The sequence below is a fragment of the Phaethon lepturus genome, unplaced genomic scaffold, assembly GCF_000687285.1.
Source record: "Phaethon lepturus isolate BGI_N335 unplaced genomic scaffold, ASM68728v1 scaffold16020, whole genome shotgun sequence".
Taxonomy (NCBI): domain Eukaryota; kingdom Metazoa; phylum Chordata; class Aves; order Phaethontiformes; family Phaethontidae; genus Phaethon; species Phaethon lepturus.
Window position 1 is genome coordinate 10,226 of NW_010514154.1, and position 26,479 is coordinate 36,704.

General features: G+C 35.9%; 1 protein-coding gene across 1 annotated transcript; it reads left to right on the forward strand.

Annotated features, from left to right (window-relative positions):
* The first annotated feature begins 1,668 nt into the window (after positions 1-1,668).
* Positions 1,669-26,039, forward strand: ADSS (adenylosuccinate synthase). The gene is made up of 13 exons (XM_010292175.1): positions 1,669-1,845; positions 5,794-5,896; positions 6,575-6,643; positions 7,412-7,462; positions 9,717-9,783; positions 12,843-12,950; positions 13,256-13,337; positions 15,154-15,280; positions 17,934-18,088; positions 18,511-18,635; positions 19,707-19,804; positions 24,583-24,732; positions 25,476-26,039. Exons 1-13 carry the CDS (start codon positions 1,669-1,671, stop codon positions 25,526-25,528), a joined length of 1,365 nt encoding a protein of 454 aa, XP_010290477.1. The 3' UTR covers positions 25,529-26,039.
* Positions 26,040-26,479: the final 440 nt, after the last annotated feature.

Sequence of the window (26,479 nt, forward strand, 5' to 3'; positions counted from 1 at the left end):
TTATTTATATTCTTACCTAAATAGCCTAATAATAATCTAGAGAGATATTTCAGTGTTAAATAAGCAAAAGTTAAGCATTATGCATATTAAATTTATGCTGTGCTTAGTTGCTGGTGTAATATTAACAGGAACTGATTTTTTTTTTCTAATTATTTCCACCAATATACTTCTGGTTCACAGTATTTGAATGCTAGGTGATACAGCCTTTTGGGCAATAAACACCTGTTTTTCTGTTGTGTTTGTTGTCTGACTTTGTGTCTTTGGGGTGTTTCAGGGATGATGCTGTGCTAAGAACATTTTCAGGTAACTAGCAGATACCTTTTGGCATGACTTCCAGAATGAAAAGACTTAAAATAAAAAATGTTGGGATATTCTAGGTTGTGTCTATTGAAATGAGAAGCTCACAGCGTGTAAGGATTCTGCTGTATGTAACCAAACTTGAAGGATGTGCGCAACGGTATACTTAAGTATGCAAAAAACAATTTATCTCCTCTGTGGTAATCGTATGTTTAAGAAAATAAATATAGACAGTTGATGGTAGGATAAAAATCAGAGTTAATTTTCAGTGATGAATGTTTAGAGTATTAGGATCTTTTTATTATTTTTAAAATTATGATTTTTTTTCTTAACTGTTTAAACTGACAGAGACACACATAAGGTTTGGGGAGGACAGAGGAAAAAGGTTCTTAAATGACTTTTAAGAGAGGCAGTCTCATTTAAGTTTGAAATTTTGATTCTGCTGTTCTGGCAGATGATCTGAGGGTTTGCAATACTGTGTCTGATAGTGTAACATCCAGGGAGATGCAGCAGTGAAAAAAGAAAAATTTTCACAAAAATGCTTTAGGAGGCACTTAGAAGCACAGGTGAGTTTGCAGGTGGGTGGGTGGGTGGGTGGTTTGTTTTGTTTTGGGTGGGTTTTTTTCCTTCTTAATAATATGTTAGATGAGAGTGGGGTTAGGTGACTCTTAAAACAGCTCTGTCAGAGCATGGAAACCATGGAAGCAGAGGGAGAGAACACAAAACTTTATGAAGAAGGTTCAGTGGGTTTGTGTGTAATATGTACTTGAAACTTGAAAGCTCTCTTCTGGTACCACCTATACTGCCTATCCTGATCTGGTTTTTTTTGGTCTTCTGGAAGTTTTAACTTACCTAAAAGTTGCTAAAAGGAATTTTTTTTTTTTTTTCCTCTCTTAAAAGGGCTGGCTTTCTTGCTTGTCTTTTGCCTTTGGTATTTGTGTCTTTGCTGTCTTTCAGAAAGCCTCTTTTGCATAATTTTGGATAAAAATATTGCCTTGCAATACCAAGCAAGTAAAGTCTTGAGTCTGTTAGACGTTCGTGACTGTCATGCTACTTCTTCTTATTGATTACCTTTCTTCTTAATTTTTTTTTTTTTTTTTTAAATCAGCACAATATTATTTCTCTTACTCTGGCAAAGCCAGCTCTGCCTTGGGTGCTTGACTTCCTCCACAGCCTGCATTCTGACTTCTGGAGGGGCTTCCTCTGCTACTGTTCTGCAGAATGGGAAGAAAGCAGCACGTTGAAGAAGTTCTTTGTTCAGAGTGTCACTGGTGCCTTCTTGTACCTCTCATATATAAGAAGTCATCTTTCCCCCCCTCAATCCTGTGCAATGCATCTATTTGTGGCTGAATCCAGAGCTGCATTGCCCTAATGAGTGAGTATGTTGGCTATGGTACGCTTCGTGGCTCAGCTGAAGGGAATCTTGCCGTTGTGCAGGGAGAAAGGGAAAAGGAGCCTCTACTACATGCACACAGTGTATCCCAGACTGAGCAAGGGCATATTTTGGTCTTACTGCGCACTTGGCCTCTTTGTCTGTGTTGGCCCGAGGTAAGTGTTTCAGTTTTCACATGGCTGGGAGAGAACTCCTGTAGTTTGAGTACTAGGTGGTTACTGAGATACGGTAGACTTATTACTATATTTAGTTAACTAGAGAGTACTGCCAGTCTCCAGAAATGACTTGTATATCTTAATTTCCCTCTGGCAAAAGCTTTATACAATAGATTGAAGTTCATTTGAGCATGAACATTGTTTAACTAATTCTGAAAATAAATTCCACAGTTAGTTCTCCATTAATAATGTTTAAACATTAGAGTCAAAGGAGCGTTAGCTTGAATGACCTGGCTGGTCCCATTTGGTTTAGTGTGATGAGGGAGCAGGAGCGATAAATCCAGATGGAAAGCACTGAAGATAGGAGTGACTTCATCAGTTGATACCTTGAATTATGCTCAGAGGCAATAGTTACTTACATTGTGAAGATATTGGCATTATCATCAATTTCTGGAGGAGGAAAAAACTGCAAACCAATCCCAAACCCCATAACCAAACAACAACCCACCCCTCTGCCACTAGAACTCTGAGTTCAGGTTTTTGTAATTAGAATTGTTTACTAAACCTGTGTTGTGCAATGTCTGAGCACACAACATGTGTACACTTTACTGCTAGTTCAGTGTAAGTGTACAGTGTGAACCATTCTTTTAATATGTTACAGTTCCTAACTGTGTATCTAAACACCTGCACTTCTGCAGTTAGGGTAGAGCTTACCTGTAAATCAACAGCAAAATTTTGAAAAGTGAGTTATGAAATGCTATTGTTTTTTTAATGCTCTCCTAAAACATGGTTTGAAATGAAAAATATTTTTCAAAATGCTAGATTTTGACAGAGTGACATCCAAAGAAGGATGGGGACTGACTTAATGTTCTACCAGACGGCTGCTATCAATAGCCCTTTGGGGATTGAATCTTTTCATATTGTAGACATCGTAATATTATAAACAACTAAATTCTGAGATTCAAATTTGAGTCTAAGGTGAAAACAAGCATTTGGAAACATTGAGGTATTAGTATGGCCTAAGAGTGTGTTCAGGTGATGGTTCACAACATATAATGTCAAGTTTTCTATGTTTGTCTCCAGCAAAATTTCCTAAAGTATAACTGCTCACGGTAAATGTGCAGAAGTATGTATAACTAGCTTGCTTCTAGATGAAGTATGAGCTGTGCTGTGCATGTAGTTCAAGGTTTAAAAGGTAAAATGCAATTTTTATTCTGTCAGCCATGGGGTATTTTATAATGAACATGGAACCAACACACCTTAGCATCACTCAGCAGTGCAAGGGAGAACTCTTTACACCACCAAAGACCAGCAGCTATGTTCACATGATTAACAGTCTCGCTCTGCGTGCTGTACACCTTACTCAAGCAGAAATGACCGCTGAACTTAAGTTACCACATCTGAACGGCACCAGTAGCTTGGCAAACTTTAAGAGACTAAGAATTTATTGTTAATCATGATCTAATCTTTACAATGGCCAATTTTTCTCTCTGTTTGACATTCATGACACTAGAAAACTTTTTAAAAAAAAAACTGAGAGGCAAAAACTTGCAATTAAATCATCAGTTAGTAAGGGATTTCAAATGAATAGTCATTCACTAATCTTAGTGTTGCTTATGGGTTACTCCAGTTTGTTTATGCTGCAGTGGGAGAGTTTGCACTCATCTTCCCATTTGTAAATTACTACTACCTCAGTACTTCAGTGTTGTACTTAAACCTATTTATTGAATTTTCATTTAAAGCATTTCAGTGCTTATATTAAATTTGCTCAATTTGACTGATACTACTGGTGGATCTAATAAAAAGGAATAATTTGAAGGAATCTGAGGAAGAAGATAACTACCACTTCGAGCAGATATACTTGACTGAATGTTACTTTAGTACATAACTGTTCTTTCTTCCCCAAGAAAAGTTTTCCTTGGGTTCTCAAACGCTGAGTAGAAAACCAATGTCTTTTCTTAATAAAAAAAAGCTTGCATGTTTTGTGTATGTATATAACTTAATAGTTCTTAGAATATTATCCAGTTATGGAGTGACGTGCAGTAGCTCAGGAGTATCAGCATTGCATTTCAAAAATAGTTGCAAATGATCTACCTGCTGATAACATCCTTTTAAATCAAACATACAACTGTAGAGGTGGTAGAAGGCTAAATAATCTTTCTTAACAGCTACTGTTGAGTAGAAAGGGTGGGAGGAGGAGGAAGGTTATTTCTGAACATTTATTATTTTCTTAAAAGAATAAACTTGAAAGGCTTGCTTTATTTATGCATTCAATATGTTTCACATGTTGTGAAGCAGAGAAGGCCAAATTTTTGATTAAGTCATATCACTTGCAGTGAAAACCATCTGCATCCAGAAATCTTTACAACTTCTTCAAGGTACTGTTCCCTATGTGGAAATACTCTGCATTATATTACTAAGTCATTTTCTTAAATACAGTCATTTCCTTATTGGGTGAAGGTTTGTAAGTCTTCCCTCTGTTTCCAAAGGAGGTAGAATGGCTGTAAGTCCTCAAATAAATAATGCTGAAATTTTGAGAATTTTCATTGCTAACTTCACTGAGATTAGGCTTTTACCTGTGGCATGTGTCCTTATTTGTGCCAGCGTATGTTTGATATCTAAGAATGTTTATTCGTAAAGTCAGATATATGGCTTTATGTATTGCATTCGTGCTTTGTAAATGTAGATGTAGCAAGTAGCTGTTGAGTTCATTGCTTAGAAAAGATCTTCCGTGATACACTATTCTGAAATATTTCAGGTGTATAATTCCATAGATTAATATTTCATATAGTTCCTTTTTCTTCTTGTCATATAATGCCTTTCTTCAGTTTGCCTTGTGCTGAAAGAAGGCTTAGATTACAAGTCTTTCCTTTAAGGCTTTCCTTCTATGAAGCAGTTTGTTTATTTCTGGTTCAAGGTGCCTGTAAAGGATGTTCCTGTAGTTATGATGATCAGAACCATTTTGTATGTAACCTTGTCTTGCCCAAATGACTGAGTCACAAGAGAGTGTAAGCTTATTTTCAAAAGTACAACAAACAAGAACTGGGGATATTTAGTAACTATTTTGTAATCTTTTTAAGTTTCATAAGCCTATCTTGACCCTCTTTAAGATTTGGTCACAGGCTTCTTTTTGTATTTTAGACATATTTCACAGTTCAAATCTCTTAATACTCTCTTTGTGGTAATGAAAAAAGCTAGAAAAGTTAAGTGTTAGTTTGATGTAAATGGTTTCCTGTAACTTATGAAACCACAGTCATCTTAGTTGCCTCTAGATTAACTCCTTAACAGCATGTTTCAGATATAAATGACTTGTACTATTGTAGACCTTTCTTATCGCGGAGGAGGTATAGAATGAACAAGTTAATTTTGTTGGTTCCTATTTGTAGAAAAACATTCAAAAGACTGAACCCAAAATTCAGAACAACAAGCAAACCTGCACATTGCCAAACAGCTGGCCTTATCTTTTCCAATAACTGTATGGTTTTATATACTCATTTTAACTGGTGATTTTTTTTATTTAGCTAAGGTTGCAGTTCCACTTTTAATCTCTATTACTGTTATAGGAACCTAATAACTGAAGATTGCTTTTAGAAGCGTTTGCACATTCTAGAATATTTATGCTTCTGTCCAATAATTTTTAGAAATATTTTAATCTTATCCCAAGCTTTCGTATCTTCGATGAACCAAAATGCTGTGCAAAGTCTATATGACAGATAATACTGATGTTGAAATTGTTGAGTTTGACAAAACAAGTTTGGCTGATTTCCTGGGAGAAAAAGATCTATTACAGATCTTTTGTCAGTAACAGAAATGAAAGCTGCAGAATTGGAGCTTTCATTTACTTTCATCAGTTTATTCCATCTCTCTACTGTGTGTGTGTTTGTCTTCAGTAACAAGAACTATTAACACTTCTTTCTTTCTCTTTTCCCACCCCCTCATCCCCTCCAGGGAGGCAATAATGCAGGGCATACAGTTGTTGTGGATTCTGTGGAGTATGACTTTCATCTTCTGCCAAGTGGGATCATCAATCCAAAAGTCACTGCATTCATTGGTAAGTGGGAGATCTCTAAAAAATAGACAATACTGTAGTTACAGACTTTAGGCATACTAAAATAACAAAATATATCTGAGGACATACAAGGTAAGGATTTTTCTTCTTCAAATTCTCGTAGGCCTGAACTGCTCTGAGTGTTTTTGAGCAATGTGACAGCTGTAGGAAAGCGAGCTTGCTTTCAATAGAGCTTTTCCCTCTTATTTTTGCTAGTCTGTTAACACCCCCCACTCTATATATGGAATATTCTGTGTCTGTTTACAGCAGCAGAGTGCCTGAGGGGATGCTAGTGTTTATAATGGTGATAGAAATGTGCTAAGCTTTTAAAAAACAATAGGGTTGTTAAAATGAAACATAAAGAGGGAAGTTAATTTTAGATATGAGGAAGAGGAAGTTGCTTTCTGGACTGTCCCACGATGCTGTTACTGTTTGTCCTGATCTAAATTGAAAGTTTGTTAAGCTTATTAAAAAGATTCCATGCACGTAGTTAGAAACGTATACTTTAGGTATAAAGCAGTCTTTTACAGATGAATCCCTAAGAATAAAAATTGGAATGTTTTGAAAGTTTAAAAACTTTAACGCTCTGCATACAAGACATGAAGCGTCTTTGAATTGTTTGGAATATTTTTTTCCATGCTCAACATAATTAATTTAATTTTGTGTAATGGTTTTCTTCAGGAAATGGTGTTGTAATTCATTTGCCAGGACTGTTTGAAGAAGCTGAAAAAAACTTAAAGAAAGGAAAAGGTGAGAAAATTTTAAGAGACTACTCTTAAAATAGTTTGTGGAGTCCTGTCCTTTGTTTAGATCCCTAAATCAAAAGATCTAGACAGCCGATGCCTCCATAGAGGTTATGTACAATGTCTTTTTTCCAGACTTCCATCTAGCTTCTAGTTTCTGACAGGAGTCTCGATAGAAGTCCCAGGGCCCTCATGGGAAGACAGACAAAAGGAGTCTCTGTACAGTTTCAGAAGAGAACATGTTCTAAATATGAATTATCTGCAGACATTTTTCTTTGCTTAAAGCAGTGAATTTAAAAAGTGAAACAACTTTTTAAAGTGTGTTACCTGTTCATAGTCGTTCTAGCTCTTAAAATATTAGCATACAGTTTATGGTATGTGTTAATATAAACAGATGCTGTGGTAATCACTTCTTGATTCAGTTTTTTTATATTTTCTGTTATGTCTATGGCCATGCTTGGCAGCAGTCTACTATGTGAGGTAAATCAATGGTCTAGATTATTCAAAAATAAAAAGCTACTAATTGATTGCTGAAATTGAAGAACTAGTGGAATAGCTAGAATTCTTCCTCAGGATAAGCCTGACTTTCTCAGCTTCATAGGCTGATGCCAAGTTTTAGTTATTGAAATCTACTTCTTATTCTCTGGAACATGATTGCTAAATCTTTATATAGATTGACTGAAGACTGAACGTGAAAAGTATTTATCTTTCATACATCAGAAGACAAAAATGCTAAACAACACATAATTTGAACTATTTAATTTTGTCTTTTAAGGGCTTGAAGGCTGGGAAAAAAGACTAATAATTTCTGACAGGGCTCATATTGGTAAGTTCCTGTTCGTGGTTTGGTTTTTTGTTGATTTTTTGTTAATCTTTTTTTTTCTCTGACCTTTCCACGGCCGTAAAACTGTGACAATTTTTAGCCATCTCTTTATATAGGTATGTACTTTTCTTTGGATTAAGTCTCCACATGCTGCTTTCGTTTATTGAAGTTTGTAGAAAAAAACCCACTCGCAACCCTCCCAAGTTTATGTTCTAGTGACTCTTTAATCCTGTTCCATAACCATAACCTAGCCAGGAAAGCAGGTTCACTTTCCGAACCAAAGATTAGAGGTGCAAAGCAGTCAAAAAGCAGTTCAGAAGTTAATCAACCGAAGGATTCATTTCCCCCTTTGGTGTAAAAACAGTGTTGCTTATAGCAACTTTTCTGCTGGGAAACCACATGACTGGGCGTGACTTCCAAACTAACGGGTCCCTACCAAGCACATTGCCACGCGCTTCAGAAAGGAGACGTTATGAGAAGGACTGCAGGGATGGAGAGAATGGCTGCCCTCCTCACAGGGAGCTCATCAGTCAAACGTTGATTCCAGCCTGTGTTCCAGACAACTGCAGTTCAGAGCCTGGAGTAAAACGGTGTTTAGAGTCCAAACCACCAACACAGAGCTTCAGGGGCTCTTCTTGTATCACTTCTAGGACATCTTTATTACATAAAATCATCCTTTAAATTAGATCTTTAGATACTGTAACTTAATAGTTGTGTAACTGCATGTATTAGGAAATTAGTTTATTGCTGCTCTGGTAGTCATCTTCTGAAGATGCAAGCTTTTCAGGTCTTTATCTGATAAAGCTTATAACACTGGAAAAAAGGTTTTGCTTTTGTTTTTTGGGTGTGGGTTTTTTTTGGTTTTTTGTTTGGTTTTTTTTTTTGTTAAACTGCTCTGGAGTAGCTTAGTGTGTGAACATGTTATTTCAGAATAAATAGGTTTTCACCTTGGAGTAACTACTGAGTTTGAAATAATTGAGTAACTGTTCCTAAGTTACTAAAACGCTTTCTGAGAGTAGAATCACTGTAGATGAATTATTTGGAAATTACTAGATTATTAGCAAAAACTGATCTGTGATGATTCTAATGCAGTGGCAATACTGTGAAGTTTTCGTAGCTAAACAGGTCCTGAGTAAAAAGGACCCATTAATGACTGTCACTCATAATCATTCAACCTCTTAATATAAATGAACTTTCAGAGTAGTTCTGTTTAGAAAGCTTTGGTGACAGTCTGGAGATCTGTTGCCATGCCTTCTCTAAAATGGGTACTGGCAATCTGTGAATGATAAGTCTGTAAGAAAAGATCAACCAAAACCAGGTTCAAGTTTCTGGGGACAATCTAATCCTTTAAATTATGTGGATGTGTGGAAATAAACACAAAAAGAAATTGGTAAGGCAAACAAGGAAAACCATTCTTGTTCTAGAGAGACTAAGAGTACTTATTAAATGTGTCTGTTTCTTGCAATTTTTCAGTCTTTCCTGTGTAATGTCTAGACTAGTTGTTTAACTTTTGGGAGCTAGTACTTAAGAAAAATAAGCTGGCTTCTGCTAGCCAGCAAACTGTTGCACCACTGTTTGTATTTGACATGAGTCTTGTCAGATTTTTTTTTTTTTTTTTTCTTTTATGGTAGATGAAGAATTGCTGCAAGGAATACTTTGCATAATCTTTGTCATTAGGAATAGGTAGTGCTTCAAAAAAAGTAATCAGGTTTTGTGAAGATGACTTCTCTTTACATACAGACATTGGTGGGAACTCTTGTATTTCTAAATGTATTTTAATTTATGTTGTCCAAAACATAAAAAAAATGGTTAAAGAAATCTTTACAATGAATGAGAATGTTTACTTGAAGTTCCCACCTTAAATTTCAGCAGTATGCCTTTTTTTTACTATAACCTGTTTTCCAGGATTTTTTTCAACTGCATGTTTTTTTTGTCATTCATACATTCTTTTGGGCCACGAAGAAGTTGAAAGGGCTTAGCTATTCTGTGGGAGGTATATGCACAGTCTGCAAGTATGCTACAAGATAAACAGTTTAAAAATAAAAAAGAAGCCTCTCAAAAACCTTAGAACTCTTCCCTGTGAAAAAATGTAACTTGTAAAAGAGGAGAAAAAAACTTGTCATTTTATTTGCCTCTCTTCAGTATGTGGTTGTTTTTTTTCCATATTGATAAACAGGGCTAGAGTTGGTTTGACGAAATTGTTACTGATATGGTAATTTATTTCACACAATTTTTCTACTTATTTCTATTTTCTTAGTATTTGATTTCCATCAAGCTGCTGATGGCATCCAAGAACAACAGAGGCAAGAACAAGCGGGAAAGAAGTAGGTGGTTTTATTTTGTCAAACATGGGATGACTTAGTACAAACTTGTGTCTCAATATGTTGGATTTCTGTTATTGTTTGTCATTTAGTTTTAAAAAAGTATTAATTATCCTTGTAACTCTTCAATGTGGAGTATGCAGGGATAGTTTCTTACGCTTTTGTCCTCCAGTGGCTAGCAAAAGGTTATATTCTTAATGAAAGGGTTGTATCTTGATACTTTGCCTTATGAAAAGGTTCCTAGTTTCTAGTTAGCTTTATAAAAAGGGTTCCAGCTTCCTAATGTCTTAATTGTTTACTGGAGATACTTTCTCTGTAAAAATACATTTCTGTTTATGAAGATTGAAGGATCCCTTAGTTCTCTCCAAATAACTGAAAGGTCTGATACGATTACTTCGGTATCTCACAATCCTTCATTGTCAGAAGTGCGTTTAAATGTTCACATTGTCTACTACATGCAGCTACTGACTTTCTGAAGCTTTTGAAACTTTCAGAAACTAGCTGCTATGTTTCTAACTTGAGATTTCCAAGTAGCTTGCTAGTTCTTGGGGATGGGGGAAAAAGCTGGCAGAGTTAACTGTGGCACGTCTAAAGCTGGAAAGTAATGCAGCACTATAGATTTCTCAGATACCAGTACTGTCTTCTTGGAAGTTTGTGTGGATGAAGAGTAAGTCGGTCTTCCTTACTGAGACCTGTAAAAACTATCATCCATGACAATAAGACACTCTCACAATTAAGAGAGTGTCCGATTTTGGCATACTTGCTTCACATAGGTGAAGCAAGTATTGTGTGATAACTTGTCAACTGTTCCTACACTGGGTCATTTTCACACTTGACTCTGCTGTACCAGCTGTGTTGTTACCTGTTGTTATAGGAATTAAAAAGTAAACAGGAAGAACTTTTTTTTTTATGAGCCAGTATGTGTATATCAACTATTCTTGAATGTTTATGGAGCGCAAACTGAAATTCCTGTATGACAATATTTGCAGTTAAAAACACTGTCAGTCACTCAGCTACTTGTGAGAAAGAACTACTTTACTAGTTAGTGTTAAAGGTTGTCAGGGAAAGCCCAATGAAGAAATAACCACTTTTCTTCAATTAATTTGTTTTAAAGAAATCCAGAGGAAAAAAGTTACATCCAAAGCTAAAAAAATTTAAGTCACTATAAGTGCTCTATTTCTTTTTTCTGTGGGGTTCTTGAAATTCTGCAAGAATCGTATAGTTTTCAAGTCTGTTAAAACTGCTGATGGATTGAAAGTACTAAGCTATCTATTGCCTCCTAAATTTTAAGGCTAAGTGACTGTAGTGGCGGAAGTACACACAGGCTGGCTAAGAACAAGCTATCATAAACTGATTATCAAAAGACTGTCTTCTGTTTGTTGGGGTAGAGTGGGGAATTGAAATAGCCTGCTAGCATGTCTAGCTATACATTTGACTGCATAGCATTTTTTTGTGTCTAACACTTCAAAGTTGATAATTATAAATAGGAGGTTTATTTTTTATTTTAACTGAATGCTTTTATCTGTTTAAATGTAGCTCAAAAACAGTCACAAGTAAGGCTCATGTAGCTTCCCTTGCAGAAAGGTTATAAAAAAGGTAATCTAATATAGTATATTATGCTTATACAACTGTTTTTAACACCTATAAATACAGTCTTCTGACAGCTTAAGTCTTTTATGAATTAGCATGTCTTAATGAAACAAAATAAATGGAACCCAACTCCTCCTTTAAAAACATTCTCTGTGGAGGTTATGAACTGGGGCTAGTCAGTTATTTAAGCCACAATGTCCTGGTTTGGTTAAATGATACTGTGTGATGCAAAGTCGATTAGAATGTCTTTCTCTTCAGACTGGAGGCAAACATATCACTCCCTGAGATTACTAGGTATTCAGTCTAATGGGAAGAATTTGGTTTTTTTTTCCCCAAGATTATTGTTTTGAATCTACTTAACTAAAATGAATTATGTACTACTTATGAACTGTATTTTAGTTCATTCGCATATCAATTGATACCCTTTAACATAAAGTTTAGATACAACCTGCACCTTCTACTTGGAATTGAGTCCCTCTTGAACTGAGTTATTGCATGGTACCTTTAAGGCAGTTTGAAGAAATCTGTGCCACTCTGCATATCCAGAATTTATAATTGAAGAAGATAAGGCTTTGTGTGTCTGCTCGGGGGGGGGGAAACAGAACAACAAAACAGTTAAAACTAAGCGCAAAACTTCTGCAAATGCTGCATACCTATTCACTTAATCTTTTGAGAGCAATGGGGAAGATGTTTAATCTGTTTATACTGAGTGCAGTTTGGCTCCATTTTGGTATCTATTTAGCAAGTCGCTAGTTACACTTCCTGAACTAGCTGTACTTCTCTGACAGAAAAGTCAGTGCAGGCAAGTTGTATCTTATGATATCACTGACTTAAGCTGAAAAAGGCTTTTCAGACAGAGTGGGTAGGTAAGGATAAGAAAAAGAATTCAGGTTTTCAGAATCAGCTACAGTGGAAAATCTATTCCTGAACCCGTTCTTAACGTACAGCATTTTGAGTACCATTGTCATTCTCAGATGTTCGGCAGTGTTTTCTGTTTTCGTCGCTCCAACTGAGGCTTCTAGAATTAAATGAAATATTTCTTACACACAAACTTGAAATCCATACTGTTTGTGCTGTTGCTTTATGGAGGACTTTCTTTAGATCTTCAGGACAGTTTTTTAGGAAGGTGTTTAGTTAGTTTCAGTTCTTAATACTGAAGGATATTGTCTTGGCATTCAGTTCCTTAAATATAAAAGTTGGGAATTGTGTACAAATAAATACGTAAGAGTTCACTGATGTATGAAAAGTTACTGGTCTAAAAACAGAGGTGTGTAGAAGATTAAGGTCTATAAACAGTGCTGTTCTGAAACTAAGTTGCATACTAAAAGTATCTTGTGTTTTAAATGTTTAAAACAGGGTTCTAAATGCTGGCAATTAACAGCATTTCATTTTATGCTAAGCATGTACTAGCTTTAAAGAAAAAACACCTTAATTTTATATCAAGAATAACTCCTGTTATTATCTTTTGAAAGTTTGGGAACTACCAAAAAAGGAATTGGTCCAGTATATTCTTCAAAAGCAGCTCGAAGTGGACTCAGAATGTGTGATCTTGTTTCTGATTTCGATGACTTTTCTGAGAGGTAATTTCTGTATTTTAATGCACAGTTGTAAGCATAGTTTTCAGTTTCTGGGTAGTACCCTGTGTAAGCAAATACATCTGGTTGCTGTTACTTTATAAAATTAAAAATTATTTTAAATATTGAAATAATTTTATTTATAGTTTTATTGAGTGATCTATTTACAATTATTAAAATATTTTATTGTTTAAAATTGTTTAATCACCAAATAATGGCACATACATAACCAGTAAAACCTGAGGTTGGTGGGGGCATGAGGAGGAAAATAAATGAACAAAAACCTTGCTGAAGCATTTTTTTCCTTCCAGGTTCAAAGTGTTAGCCAATCAGTATAAAGCGATATATCCTACCTTAGAGATAGATATTGAAGGGGAATTGAAAAAGCTCAAGGTAAGCCTGCTTCTGTCTGTTAAATGATATAATCACTGTGTGCAGTTACTGATATGTAAATCTCTGGGTGACTGATGCTTGTGCTTGTATGAGGAGTTAAAACATAATACATATAATGGGAAATTGGTACGTATCAATTTTAAAGAGTCTGCTAGCATCCTTAAATACACTTTTGACCCTGCTTTATGCAGCTTTTCAAAACTTGGCTTCAAGAGAAATACTGTAAACTTGAAGAAAAATGTTTTTGTAGGGAGTATTATTTTTGACTTCCATTTGCTCAAACATACTGCCTAAGAGAAAAACACCCCACAATTGTAGCTGGGGAAGGCATGTTTCACTGTAAAGAATAATATTAATTCCTTGTGTCAGAAACTTAAAAACTGAAGTAAATTATTTTTCTAAGTAATAAGCCTTAAGGAAAAAAAGTACTGTTTAAAAACATAGAAAAATGTAACTCAATAGCAGCAGAACTAATGAAACCTGACTGCCAGCAAACTTGTCTTGTGGTTAATTATGAATTCTGATTTGATGTTTTCCCTGCAGTTGGGACAGTTGTGAGATTTCTCACTAGTATTAATTCTCTTATGCCTAATACGGCTATTTTTGCAGTGCATCCAAGTTCTTATTTGAAAAAAATTGTCAGATGCCTTACCCTTGGCCAGCCTTTTTGTTCATGCACTTCATAGAATCTTAACTGTGAGATTTTTTTACCGTTTAGAAAGCTTCAACCAAATTTGACAAATTGTTTAAAAATGTTGAGGTATGTGTGGAACAGGGGAGGGCCTGCACAGTTACAGATTTAATTCTTTCAGAAATTCAGGCCAGTGATATCATCCTTCTTGTATCTTCAGTGCCACTAAACTCAGTTTACCAGCTCTAAAAGGGAGTATATTGGAGTTCTTAGCACTTCTGTTTGTCGTACTTTAAATGATATGTTACACATGTTGGATTGTAGTATTTTTATTAATATGTAGACCTAAAATCAGTTACAGTTGAGTGTTTCACACCTTGTAGTTTATTTATTAAAGTGTAATGTGTGTGTATTACACATGAGGATTACAGAATACCTGAAACTTATTGTTAGGGTGGAAACAAATACGTAGTTGTAGCCTGAGAAGAATTACTTGCATGTTATGTTTGTTTTATGCTAATGCACTTGATGAAATTCTGAAAGACCAAGTATTAGATTTCATGTGAAGTGAATCATTAGAATGAGAATTTCTATATGTTCACATGGGGAAAACTGCTGTTTACCAAGTGTTAATTTGAACATTACTGGCTTCTTACATCCAGCTACTCGGTGGCATTCAAGCACTTGACTCTTAATTCCACTAAATAATGTCTTTCTTTCACTTAAAAGCTTACCTATATATATGTTCACAAACTAATGGTGCTTTATAATTGTGTGCATTTGTTGGCTTCAGATGGCCAGAATTAGAACCCACCACATGCTGGTTTTGGGGGAGAAATTTTGAACACTTGGAAATAAAATACTGAATACAGTAAAGTATTGTGATTATGCTCAAGCTTGAATATTTCTAAAGCATTTCCAAAGTTTGGATTTTATTTCCTTTTTTTCCCTTTTTTTTTTCTTTCTTTCCTCCTACGAAGACCATACATGTCTATTGTGTAAATCTGAGTCTAATGTTCTTCCTTCCCTTGTTCACATACTGTGGCATATTTAACATTTATTTATGTTTGCTTTTCCTTTCCAAAAGGAATAAGAGAATTGTTATGAGGGAGCAATAGCACTTGTATTCTGGCTGGCTTTATCATAATGAAATCATACTACACAATAGTCTTCTTTATTATTCAGGGCTGCATGGAAAAAATAAAACCAATGGTAAAGGATGGTGTTTATTTCATGTATGAGGCTTTACATGGACCACCAAAGAAGATCTTAGTAGAGGGTGCAAATGCAGCACTGCTGGACATAGATTTTGGTAGGTATAACATTTTTGAGACACATGTTGCTATATACTTCTGTTGTGAAAGACGAACACTAAATAGAAACTCTTCTATGCTTAGCTGTTTTTTCTTAAATAGAGTATAGTTAACACTTCAGTATCTATAAATTTCATATGAAGTAACTCACAGTTGTATACATCTATGGAAATCTCTTGAGGGGAAAAAAAAGAGCTTTGAGAGGCAAAGTATAAATACAAAATACTTGTTGACTTTTGAAGAATCGGCTTGCATTTTTTTCAAACCCTTTATGTAACACTTAGCGTTTCACTTTCACGATATAAAGAAAGATGTTGGAAATCTGGATTGCTAATGAGGCAAGAGTGAAAAGATTATCCTAATCAATTTGAAATTATAACTGGTGCCGTTTTTCTTAAAACACTAATTAGCATCTTGATAGAAGCAGCTTTTTTTAAATGAGATTATGATGTTTGTTATCATTATGTTGTAAGGACAGATAAATTACTATACCTCTGTATGGGCATAAGCAGCCTATATTATTGGCTCCTGCGTTTTGTCACATTTTTCTTCAGTCTCACTAGCCTTGTAACTGCATCACTTTTATTGTTGGAAAGATGTGTAAGCCTGAAATTGAAGCCTGTAAGGACTACTGTCAAATAACAAAATTGGCACGCACTCTCCTTTCAACAGATAGGAGTTCTGATGTTGGGCATTTTCAAACATACTGAGTTCGAAAGCCTCTTTCTTTTAAGAGGAAGATATGTTTAAGACTAGTAACCATAGGTGTAAGCACCACGTTTTCCCATGATAATCTGAATGTTGGAAGAAAGCTCCTTTTCTAACAGGTCAAAAAAAAAAAAGGAAAAAACCTCTTTAAATATGCTTGTCACAGGGAAATGTTTGATGCAAACCTGAGATATTTGCAGAAGACTTTAGGGGGGGTCGTTTTTTATAAGTAGTGAGGATTTTAGATTTCATGTGAGTATAGGAAATGCAAATAGTCTGAAACTCATCAGGTATGTCTATAATACGTACAGAGTTGTTTAGATCACTTTTTCTCCTGCCTGTGGTGTTAGACCCACACACAGAGAGTGTATCTGCTGTCCTTAGGTAGATACCATCAGTGGATTGGACACTTGGCTTAACAATAGGCAAGTCCTAGTCAAAAGATTTGGCAGTGCCAAATTTGATTGTGCGGCATTCTGAATGAGGCTGTTTTCTGTGTCTTTGCACAGAAGTCTTAATACTGAAGTGAATTTTATGAATGTGTGTCTGTTGGTAGTGAAGGTGGTAAACCCCCAGCCTTGCAGTCCATTTCTCTCTTCTGGAGTGTGTAACGAAGCTCGTGTGTATGTGTGTCTGGGGATGGGGGTATAGGTGTGGAGATGTGTGGTCTTCTGTGTTTTTAAACGCTTGAGTGAGGATAAACCAATGTCAGTATACCAGGCTGGGTGCTGAAAATGAGTAAGAATTGTCTCATTGACTTTGTTTATGGCATCCACTAGCTGTATTACCTGTCAGTAAAGAAAAGCTCAACTACTGTGTCCTAAGAAAGATAATGACTAATTAGTGCTTAAAACTGCTGTTACATATCACCTGTAAGCCTGTGTCTTTCTCCTGAGAGATGTAAGCAAAAGAAGCTAGAGATACCTGAGGCTACCCTGCAACAACTCACTGAGGAGTCTCTGAAGGATTTTGACTTTTTAAAGTTGTCTGTATTGCTTTCAGTTCCTTTTGTCTTTGCTGTTCCTCTCTTACCCATCACCGAGTCTTATACAAAAACAAAAAGTCTGAAGCAGGAGATAGAAGTCTCTTGCTTATATGTAGTTATTGTGTGCTTGAAGCATTTGTTCACAATTCAAATCAACTAAGGACTGGCATGCTCTGTTTCATCTTCCATTACTTAAGAAAAAAAAAAAAAAAGAAAAAAGTGTAAGCCTTAAGGATTCTGAGATGTTTAACTCTTATCTTTGCTGTCCAGGCTACTCTTTAAATGGGGGCTGAATATTTAACTAGAGACAAACTCTCATCACTAATGAACTAGACTATATTCCAGGAGTCTTTTTTTTTTTTTTCCTTTTCTTTAATAGTGTTAATAATTTTTTTTCATTTGCTTACATAAGCAAAATTTTCTTTCCAGAATTCTACACTTTGCAATTTCTTATCCTTATAATGTGCTGACCAGATTGTAGAGCTTATATTTTATTTTTTTCTCCCAAAATGAAAAATGGTAAGCCTATATTTTCTAACCTTTTAATGCCGTTAAGAGTCTCCCTTCAAGTTTTCATGTTGTTCTGTTAGTTAGTATATTTTATATATTATAGCAGGGCATGGTTTTCTGGTGTCTTATTCCAGTTTTTGACTTGTATTCAGAATTCATTCAGAATTGTTATGTAGTCAACTTTTGCCACTGTACCAAAAGTAAGTGGTAAGATTTTTACCTTTTTCAGTAAAGAAGGATTAGACAATGTACATACAGAGCTAAGGGCTCATTAAATATGTTTTTGACTGCAAAATACATTTATTGTGTGGTTTTGGTTTTTTAGTGTTGTAAAACCTATGTAAGTGCAATGCAAGTACTATTCCTTACCAGGTTAGATTTAATTTTTTTAATAGTTTAAAACCAGTGTTTTCATAAGTTTTTAAAAACTTTTTTTTTTTTTTCAATAGGCACATATCCTTTTGTGACTTCATCAAACTGCACAGTTGGAGGTGTGTGTACTGGTCTGGGCATGCCACCACAGAATGTTGGGGAAGTATTTGGAGTTGTGAAAGCATATACAACAAGAGTTGGAATCGGTGCCTTTCCTACAGAACAAAATAATGTGAGTATTATCAGTGCTGGATGTGACTTGTAACTGGGTGAAATAACTTGGTGTGTCTGTCTTGCATTAAATCAGTGTTACTGTTTAAGTGCAAGTACATGACCGTGTTTGGATGTCTCATTCTTCTGATTCTAGGCTGAGCTTACAGGCCTGCCAAATCTGATTGTTGGTTTCTCAGACCTTCCTATGGAGTAGAAGGTTAGATCAGGAACAGATTGAGAGATTTGCTCAAATAACGTTCTCTTGAATTAGAAATAGCATTTTGTATTTCTGTTTTCATCCCAATGGACAACTTTCTGAAAAATTCGGGGAAGAACTTTTAAGGTAACTTACAATATTGTAAAATGTTATTAAGGATATACTTGCATCGTGTATTGCCAAAAAAAAAAAAAAGCTCATATAATAATATTGCTCTTTGTTAGGAAATTGGAGAATTGCTGCAAATGAGAGGTAAAGAGTTTGGTGTTACCACTGGTAGAAAGAGAAGATGCGGCTGGCTGGACCTTGTGTTACTCCGATATGCCTACATGATTAACGGATTTACTGCGTGAGTTACTTTGACAGCTTTTCTGGCAACTTGACATAAAATCATGAAATGCTGCACATTACTGTAAATTGTACATATACTAGCTAGTAACATTCAGACTGTTAGTATTGATTTGTTGATTGGTTTGATATTTTGATAAATGAACTGTCCCTTATTTTTCCTAGCATTAAATGTTTTTATATTTGACATTTTCATAGTCATGAATTTTCTTTCCTTTACTTGTAGCACATAAGTTTATTTCTCATTTAAAATGATCCAAGAAGCACTTGTGTGTCTTAGTACTTGATGTGGCAAGCTACCTTAACCCCTGTCATCCACCCAAACCAAATCAAACAAGGGCCTTACAACCTGATATAGTTTGTGGGGTTTTGTTAGTTTGTTTTCAAAATACTGATGGATTCCCATCTGTCTTATCTTTAGCAGTACGTGTAATTGTAGAAAATTTGGATATGACTTTGGGACTTTAATTAAAATGAAAAATAGATGTTTGAAACAAAACTGGTATAATATTCTAGTAGATTAAACTGTGTGAATACGTGCTTTACTTAAATGTCCTATTTTTCTTGTTCTTTGTGCTTTTTATTTAAAACAGGATGCAGCCAGGTATTTACAGACCCAGTGTCTGATTATTTTGCTTCCTTCACTGTAGGACAGGAACATTTGGCAGAGGACTGGAATAGACAGCAACAGGCATCATGCTATGAAACAATCTCAAATGAATGGTCATAAAGTACCTTGGCAGCACCCTGACCAATTAAAATTCTACCACTTAAAGCTATAGACGAGTCACTTTAATTGGAGAATACCTGTTCTTTGAATTTTGCCATTTTCTTATAGTACTAGATCTAAGGACGCAACAAAAAGGCTGTTTAAGTTTTCTTTATTTTTTAAATAAACAGATATAAATAAGGTATAAACCATATAAATAGATTAGTGCCATATGAGCTATTTTTCTAAGGAAAGACAATTAATTGCAATGTGCAGAAATCAATTTTTATTTTGATATTTATACAATGTGATGAGAGTTGAGAGTTACTGAACTTGTTTAACCAGAGTAATGTTTCTTTATAGGTTGGCACTTACCAAATTGGATATCTTGGATGTATTTCCAGAAATTAAAGTTGGTGTTGCATACAAACTAGATGGTGAAATAATACCTCATTTTCCTGGTAAGACTACTTGTTTAGCAATTTGAGATTTTGGTGAAATGTAATCTGATACTTAAATGCATTTGACTTTTACTTGTAAAATTTATGACAAGAATGTGTTACTTCAGCATCAAGCCATGAATGTCTTCCCAGATGCGCCCGAGACACCCTGTGCCACACCTGTACCAAATACTGTCATTTGTCTACTAGAAAGATGCAAAGTGGTGTATAAAGCCTCTTAAATGTAGATGTTATTACTGCTTTATCCCTCTCCTTTAATACAGCCTGCATTACCTTCAAGCTAAATTGGAAGCTCATTTCACACTCTAAATCCAGTGTCTTATTCCCACTACTGTATTCATCCCCTCTTCTAGCAGGACAAGTCTTCATTTAGGCATGTGATGAGCCACTTGTGAGAACTGATCCAGTTGAAAAGCCAGGTTTTTCTCTTCCTGGGTTATTTTTCTAACAGTTCAGTGCCCTTTAATGCTTCACAGAGCAGCCAAAAACCTGTCACATGTATGCAATGGAAAAAGAGGGAAAAGGGGTGGGGGAGGAAATGAGCAATTAGTTTAGGTGAAAGCAAGACTGTTTTCCTCATGCAGGACCAACATCAACTTAGCATGATAGGAATTATAGCTCCTGAGGAGGACAGTGGTCATTTTAGTCATCATTTTTACCTGAAAAATATATCTGCCTGTTAAAATTTTCAAGTATCACAAAACACTGTTCATGGATAATGCATCTTTTTCAGTTTGCTATAGTAGAGATACTCCAGAAAAAAGAACATTAACCAGTACTAAAGATGGGGCTTTCTGATTTTGCTAATGTGCACATAGATGGTCGTTTCCATTCTAATTGCTACCTCAGGATTTGAGGCTGGTCAGAGGTTACAATTTTTCATATGATACCATGAACAGAGAACTTCCTGTGCGTGAGGAGATCAACTGTAGTAATCAGATACAACTCACAGCAGGATTTATGTAGTATAAAGGAATAAGTGATAATCTGCCAGTAGTCCTTGAAAATAGCATGTGTCTGTTGGGGAAATTCATAAGGAATTAACAAAAAATCTTCTGTTTCTCTGTGCTTGGGGGAGTTCTTTAACTGATACACCCTTCAGTATCTTCAAACAAAAGTGCCAGTTACAGTCTGAATGCATACTGAATGACATGGCGTGCACTTTTATTCAGGAAATTTAGTCTCATCTTACACTAAACCAGGGAAGGATTTTCCCTTTTTAAGACTCAGAGGTCCCCTGATGGATACCCTTATCAAAATCTGAAGGAAACTTGTGTGTGCTTTAGATGGCTTTTGAACGTAATGGAGATTGCACATTTGAATTGAGAACTACTCAGTAAATGCTTCTTCTGCAGCCCTGTCATCTAATCTGGGGGCTATTTGGACTGTCTTGTGCTCAAGTCAGGAGGACCTTCTCTGGCAATCCATCATTAAGGATGACATAACAGGTGGCCATGTTTTCCGGTTTTCACTAAGACTTCAGTGATTACTCTTCTTCTTCCCTGCCCCATACCTCCCCTGCCCCCCCCCATTTATTTTGTTTCTCAGATGGGACCAGCATCATGTTACAACTCCTGAGGGCAGACTTTGCTCCGTCTATATGCCCAGGTAACAGGTAGCTGACCTTTGGTCATAGCAGCACAACATGGCTCACCTGCCTAACTGTATTTTTCTTTACTGTATGAACAATTAAGAATTCTGGTAGAAATTTAGTAGAAGCTGTTGTCTTTGCTGTTGATGTGCTGTCTTCCTTAAGTGTCAGAAAGGAGTTTGAGCTGAACTTCTGGTAAGCTGGAAGATGCTGTCTCTCACAGTGCCTCTGTGTTCCACACCTCTCTTTGCTATACTCTTCAACATTTGGCAGCATTGTCAGCACATATGCTGCAGGGTACTTACTAGCCCTGCCCCCAGCATAGAAAACAAAAAGTAACTTTCTTCCCACTTTGTGTTTTGCAGGCCATTAGGTTATTTCTGATGTCTACATCTCTGTGTGCTGTGCACTTGTCTAATTAATTTTTTTTAACTTGCCACTTCAACATTTTTAATTTAATTTAGAAGAGATCTAGTCTGGGAATCTCTTGCTGGCAGGGTATTTCTTCCCCCCGCCCCCTCCTACTCTCTTGGAGATGTTAGTGATTTACCCTTCTTGTGAAATGACTGTCTCTAAATCAGAAGCACACACAGCGCCCACCATCTCAGGAAAAACATGCCATATTTCATATATTGTTCCTTTTTCCAGCTGGATCAGAGAATCATACGAGTCTCACTCAGTTTTTTTAGCTTAGATTTCTGTGGGCATTTCATAATCTTCTGTTAAGAAAGAACTGAAAATGTCTTGTAAATTTGCAGTTGACTTCAGTTGGTGTCATTGAGGCTGTAGTCTTTTGCTGTAGAGCTGGTCAGTATCTCCATTTCTGTGTAGTCATAAGAGTTTATGAAAGAAAGAAAAAACTCCCTGCAAGCTTTGAGATGATAATTTTGACAGGAATGTGAGCGCCATGGTCTAGTCCTGCTAATGCCTTCTGTCAAGTTTAGGCATTAGCTGATCTCGGCACAGACACAACCTCTAGCTCAGGAGACTTTGAAAATGCAGATTCTTAGGAAATTGGGAGATTATTTTGGTGAAGCTTTACTTCATGCTTGCTTGCTTTTTTTTTTTTCTTCCCTGGGCATCTACTATAGAATAACGAGCTAGGACACCGTGCTAGATGCACCTTTCATCTGACCTGTATGACTGTTCCTCTGTTCAGTTTCTGGAAACTGCTGGAGGATCTTTTAAGATGAGATCTTTTACAATGGTGCCAAGATCCCAAATTTCAGCTATTATTTTTGAGTTGACAGTAACATCACATCATTCCCTCTCCAAATTACAGTACCAGACATCACTGTATCTGCTCTCTGTTATCTAATTCAGCTGTTAATAAGGAATATTCCAGAAAGCCTAAAAGATAAATCCCCTAAGGGAAGAGCTGAGAGAAATCTAGATGGTAACTACTTCTCATATGACACTGAGTTCAATTTATGGCTTTTCTTTACCACACATCGTCTTTTATCACACCTGCTGGAGCAAAATGAGAGAATCACACTTCTTGATGTTTCAAGTATCCCTTTTTTCCTTCCTCTCTTTTTGGGAAGTAAGGAATTGAACTAATACAGAGTAATGGAAGACTGTAGACACCATTAGACAGTTTAGTTTGAAGTGCTTTCAGCTTTCTCCCAGCTAGCCTTATCAGAGAGGCTTCGAAGTAAAAACTGAATTGCCTGTGCACCTCCAAGACTGAAGGTGTTCAGTCACTTTCCGTCTTCAGAAAGAGTGCGGCTTGTGTCTTAGTCTAGACCATCTGCAATGCCCAAAGGTTAGTTTGTGGTTTTGCACTTTGAATATAGCTGTTCTATTTTACGGATCACCTAGACAGCAGCTCAGTTGTTAGTGCTGATGACATGAAAGAAAGTGCTTATCCTTGGCCTCTGCAAGCCAGCATCCTTAATGTGCCTGTATGTTTGTCAAGACTAGCCTGATAACAACAAGTATTGATTCAGGATCATTTGCCTTAACCTGTGAACACCTCACGCAAAAAATTGTGCATTTCTTCACTCTTGTAGGCTTTGAAGTCAGTAGAGCATAGTCCTCTTTCACCTTTACTCAGAAGTAAAGTTCTTTTACTAAAGTAAAAAACTCAGCCTAGTTCATTAAGACTGTCTTTACAACACTGCTACTATTGAACTCTTACCTGCACCAGGACAAATTATTCAATATGCTGAGCCTGAGTTTGTTGGCTACACACACGCTGGAGGGGATTAGCAATGGTTTTGTATTTGCATCTCTACTGTGCCTCTTGCACCCAAGATGCTTTCCCAGACGATCTGTCTTTGCAGGACTGACTTGATCTGAGACATGGAGCCTGCATAACATTAATTACAGTGCCTTTGGCAGAACCCTGCCTTTTTCAGGAAGGCAGGGTATTTTGACAATTTTCAGTCTTAGGGCTTTTGTTTTGCTGCCCAGTGTCATTCCAGGACTACTGTTCAGATAATACCCGGAATGATTCAATTCCAGAACAGTGTGCTTAGCATCTTCCAGTATTTGAAATCATCACAGGATTCCGAGGTAATGGACAACACTGTGGCAAGTTACTAAATGAAGGACAAAATGGAATATACTCATTGCTTCTCTTCTGGGAAGTAATTAGAACAGTTACTGTTCATACATTATGTGGAACTCCGCACTAATTGACAAATTTATTGTAGAATTTTGGGGAAAAGGGTCTGTGAGTGTCAGAAGTGTGTATAAACTACATCCTATGACTGTTCTTTTAGTAAAAAGTACACTCCTCTCCTCTGCCACTTTAAAATATGTTTTAACTGCCTGATACTTACAAGCTGGTGCCTAATTTTGCTTTCACATCACTGAATTCTCTCATGAAGGTGGGGTTGCATCTTGGTATTTGTTCAGTTGTTCAGCCAAAAAAAAAAAAAAAATTCATTTTGGGGAGTTACTTTTCCTGAAAAATTATTTTTTGAAATGAAAAGGTTGTGGTGTAAGCAAAATATATGCATGTGACTGAGAGTACTAGAATTCCTAAAAAATCTAAGTCCAGATATTTACTGGATTTTTTTTTCCCCACCCTCTGTTTATAGTAACACAAAAAGGATACTTCAGCACCTTCAGTGCTGATATTATCTTTATGTAAGAAAAGAATAAAAAGCTTTACAGCTGTGTGTTTAGTGGTAGAGAATATATAATCTTTGTGGACATAATATTTTTGTTTGCTTCTCAGCCAACCAGGAAGTCTTAAATAAAGTAGAGGTTCAGTATGAGACACTCCCAGGATGGGATACAGACATATCAAATGCAAGGACGTTTGATGAGCTGCCTGTAAATGCACAAAATTATGTTCGCTTCATAGAAATGGAGTTGGGTGTTCCTGGTAAGTAAAACAGATTTTGTTGTTGTTCGTTGTTTTTCTGCTCCATGAAACCTATCTTGTATTTTGCCTTAATGAACATTCAAAATATTGAGAACTAGTTTCTAGCTGTGCTTATTCTTATGTACCTGGTGATACTTGTAATTATTGCTTTACTACTTTTTCCTCTATCTAGTTAGCTGTTGAATTGAAAATTTTCAAAAGCTTTAATATGCATTCTTTCTTTGGCTTATACTATAGTTCTTGTTCAACTGAGATTTTTATAACTTGCTGAAATGTTTTTTCAGATTGGTTGTAATAGGCATTTAGTTATGCTGCCATTATAAATTCAGTGGGACTACTGGCATATTAATGTGATTAAATATATATGACTATAAAGAGGCCCTAAACTAACAAATTTCTCTTACGCTTTCTAATAAAAATGATCCTGTGCTGGGAATGAGGAGATGATGCAAATCTTTCCTGACAGTTTCTATGTATCTCTTTTTCTGTGATCTGGAAAACTGTTTTATTTATTATGGCAGTTTCAAGACTGTTCCTGCTTTTCTAAGTTACCAGTGCATTCTTACTTTGAGAAAATAGTTATAACTTCTTAATCTACTGATGGTATATGCTGTGCTCTTCTTCAGACTATGGTACCTAAGATCTTAAGCGCTTAGATAAGATAACAAGCGTATCTTCTTTAAGGTACAATCCAATCTTGCTTTGTATTACTTATAATAAAAGTTTGCTTTTCTCTCCTGCAGTTAAATGGATTGGAGTAGGGAAATCCAGGGAATCAATGATCCAGCTGTTTTAAAGATTTCAGATGCATGGAAGAAAGCACACTCCTCAAAAGACTGCGCATTCTTAAATGCATTAGTAGCCCGCAAAGCAAAGATGTTGGAAAGATAGATTTTTTTGCATGGAAAGAAATGCTAGAGTTGATACCCCCAAATCAATTGCTACTCCTGAAAGAGACTTTAACATGAACCTGTACCAGTTACTGTTCAATTGCAATTTCCAGGACACTTTTCATTGTTGTTCAAGGTGCCATCAGATTTTTTTTTTTCTTTACCTAATATTTACTTCATAATGTAATTCCTGTTTGAAAATCTAAAGTAGCGTTACTTTCATGACTGTTTGTCTTTGTTATCCTCTCTCTGCTTTTGGCGGTGTTACTTCCCTGAAATTTTAGACAGTAAAAATAATGCAGTTTTGCACAGATAGTTTTACATCCTCATTATTTGTATTCCTAAGGCTGTTGTACTCTTAATGGCTGCTCTTGTGAGTGATTAAAGAGGGGTATTCTGATTTTATAATGCTATAAATGCTGTCTAAATTATTGTGTGATCTGTTTTTTAAAAAAAGACTGTGATGCCAAGTTGTTAAGAATGTCCAGGTTTTTTTAGCTGTATAACACAGAAAACTTACTCTTTGTAACTCACAGAGGACACTCAAGTGTTTACCAGGAAATGTGCCCAGAAAGTTAGAAAATTGGTATTGTAAAAAGTTCATCTGCGATTATTAAAGAACTGTTCTGATTTTGAGTTAAATGTTTTATAATGTTACTCATTTTTTTCTGGTGTTTAAAACCCCCTGCACTTCTCTACCTCCAAGGCACATATCTCAAACTGTTTCCCTAACTAAATGAGCTTACATTTATATTTGGTGAGAAATCTAACATTTTGATGCCCTTTTAAATTCCTTTCCATATAGCCAGTAGAAGATCTTTCTCTGGAGAACTGGCAAAGCACAGACAGTTTTGTAA

Coding starts and splice junctions, on each gene's coding strand:
- ADSS (XM_010292175.1), top strand. CDS start 1,669: ATGAGTGAGTATGTTGGCTATGGTACGCTTCGTGGCTCAGCTGAAGGG. Junction 7,463..9,716: donor TTCTGACAGGGCTCATATTG/GTAAGTTCCTGT, acceptor CTATTTTCTTAG/TATTTGATTTCCATCAAGCT. Junction 18,636..19,706: donor ATGATTAACGGATTTACTGC/GTGAGTTACTTT, acceptor GTTTCTTTATAG/GTTGGCACTTACCAAATTGG.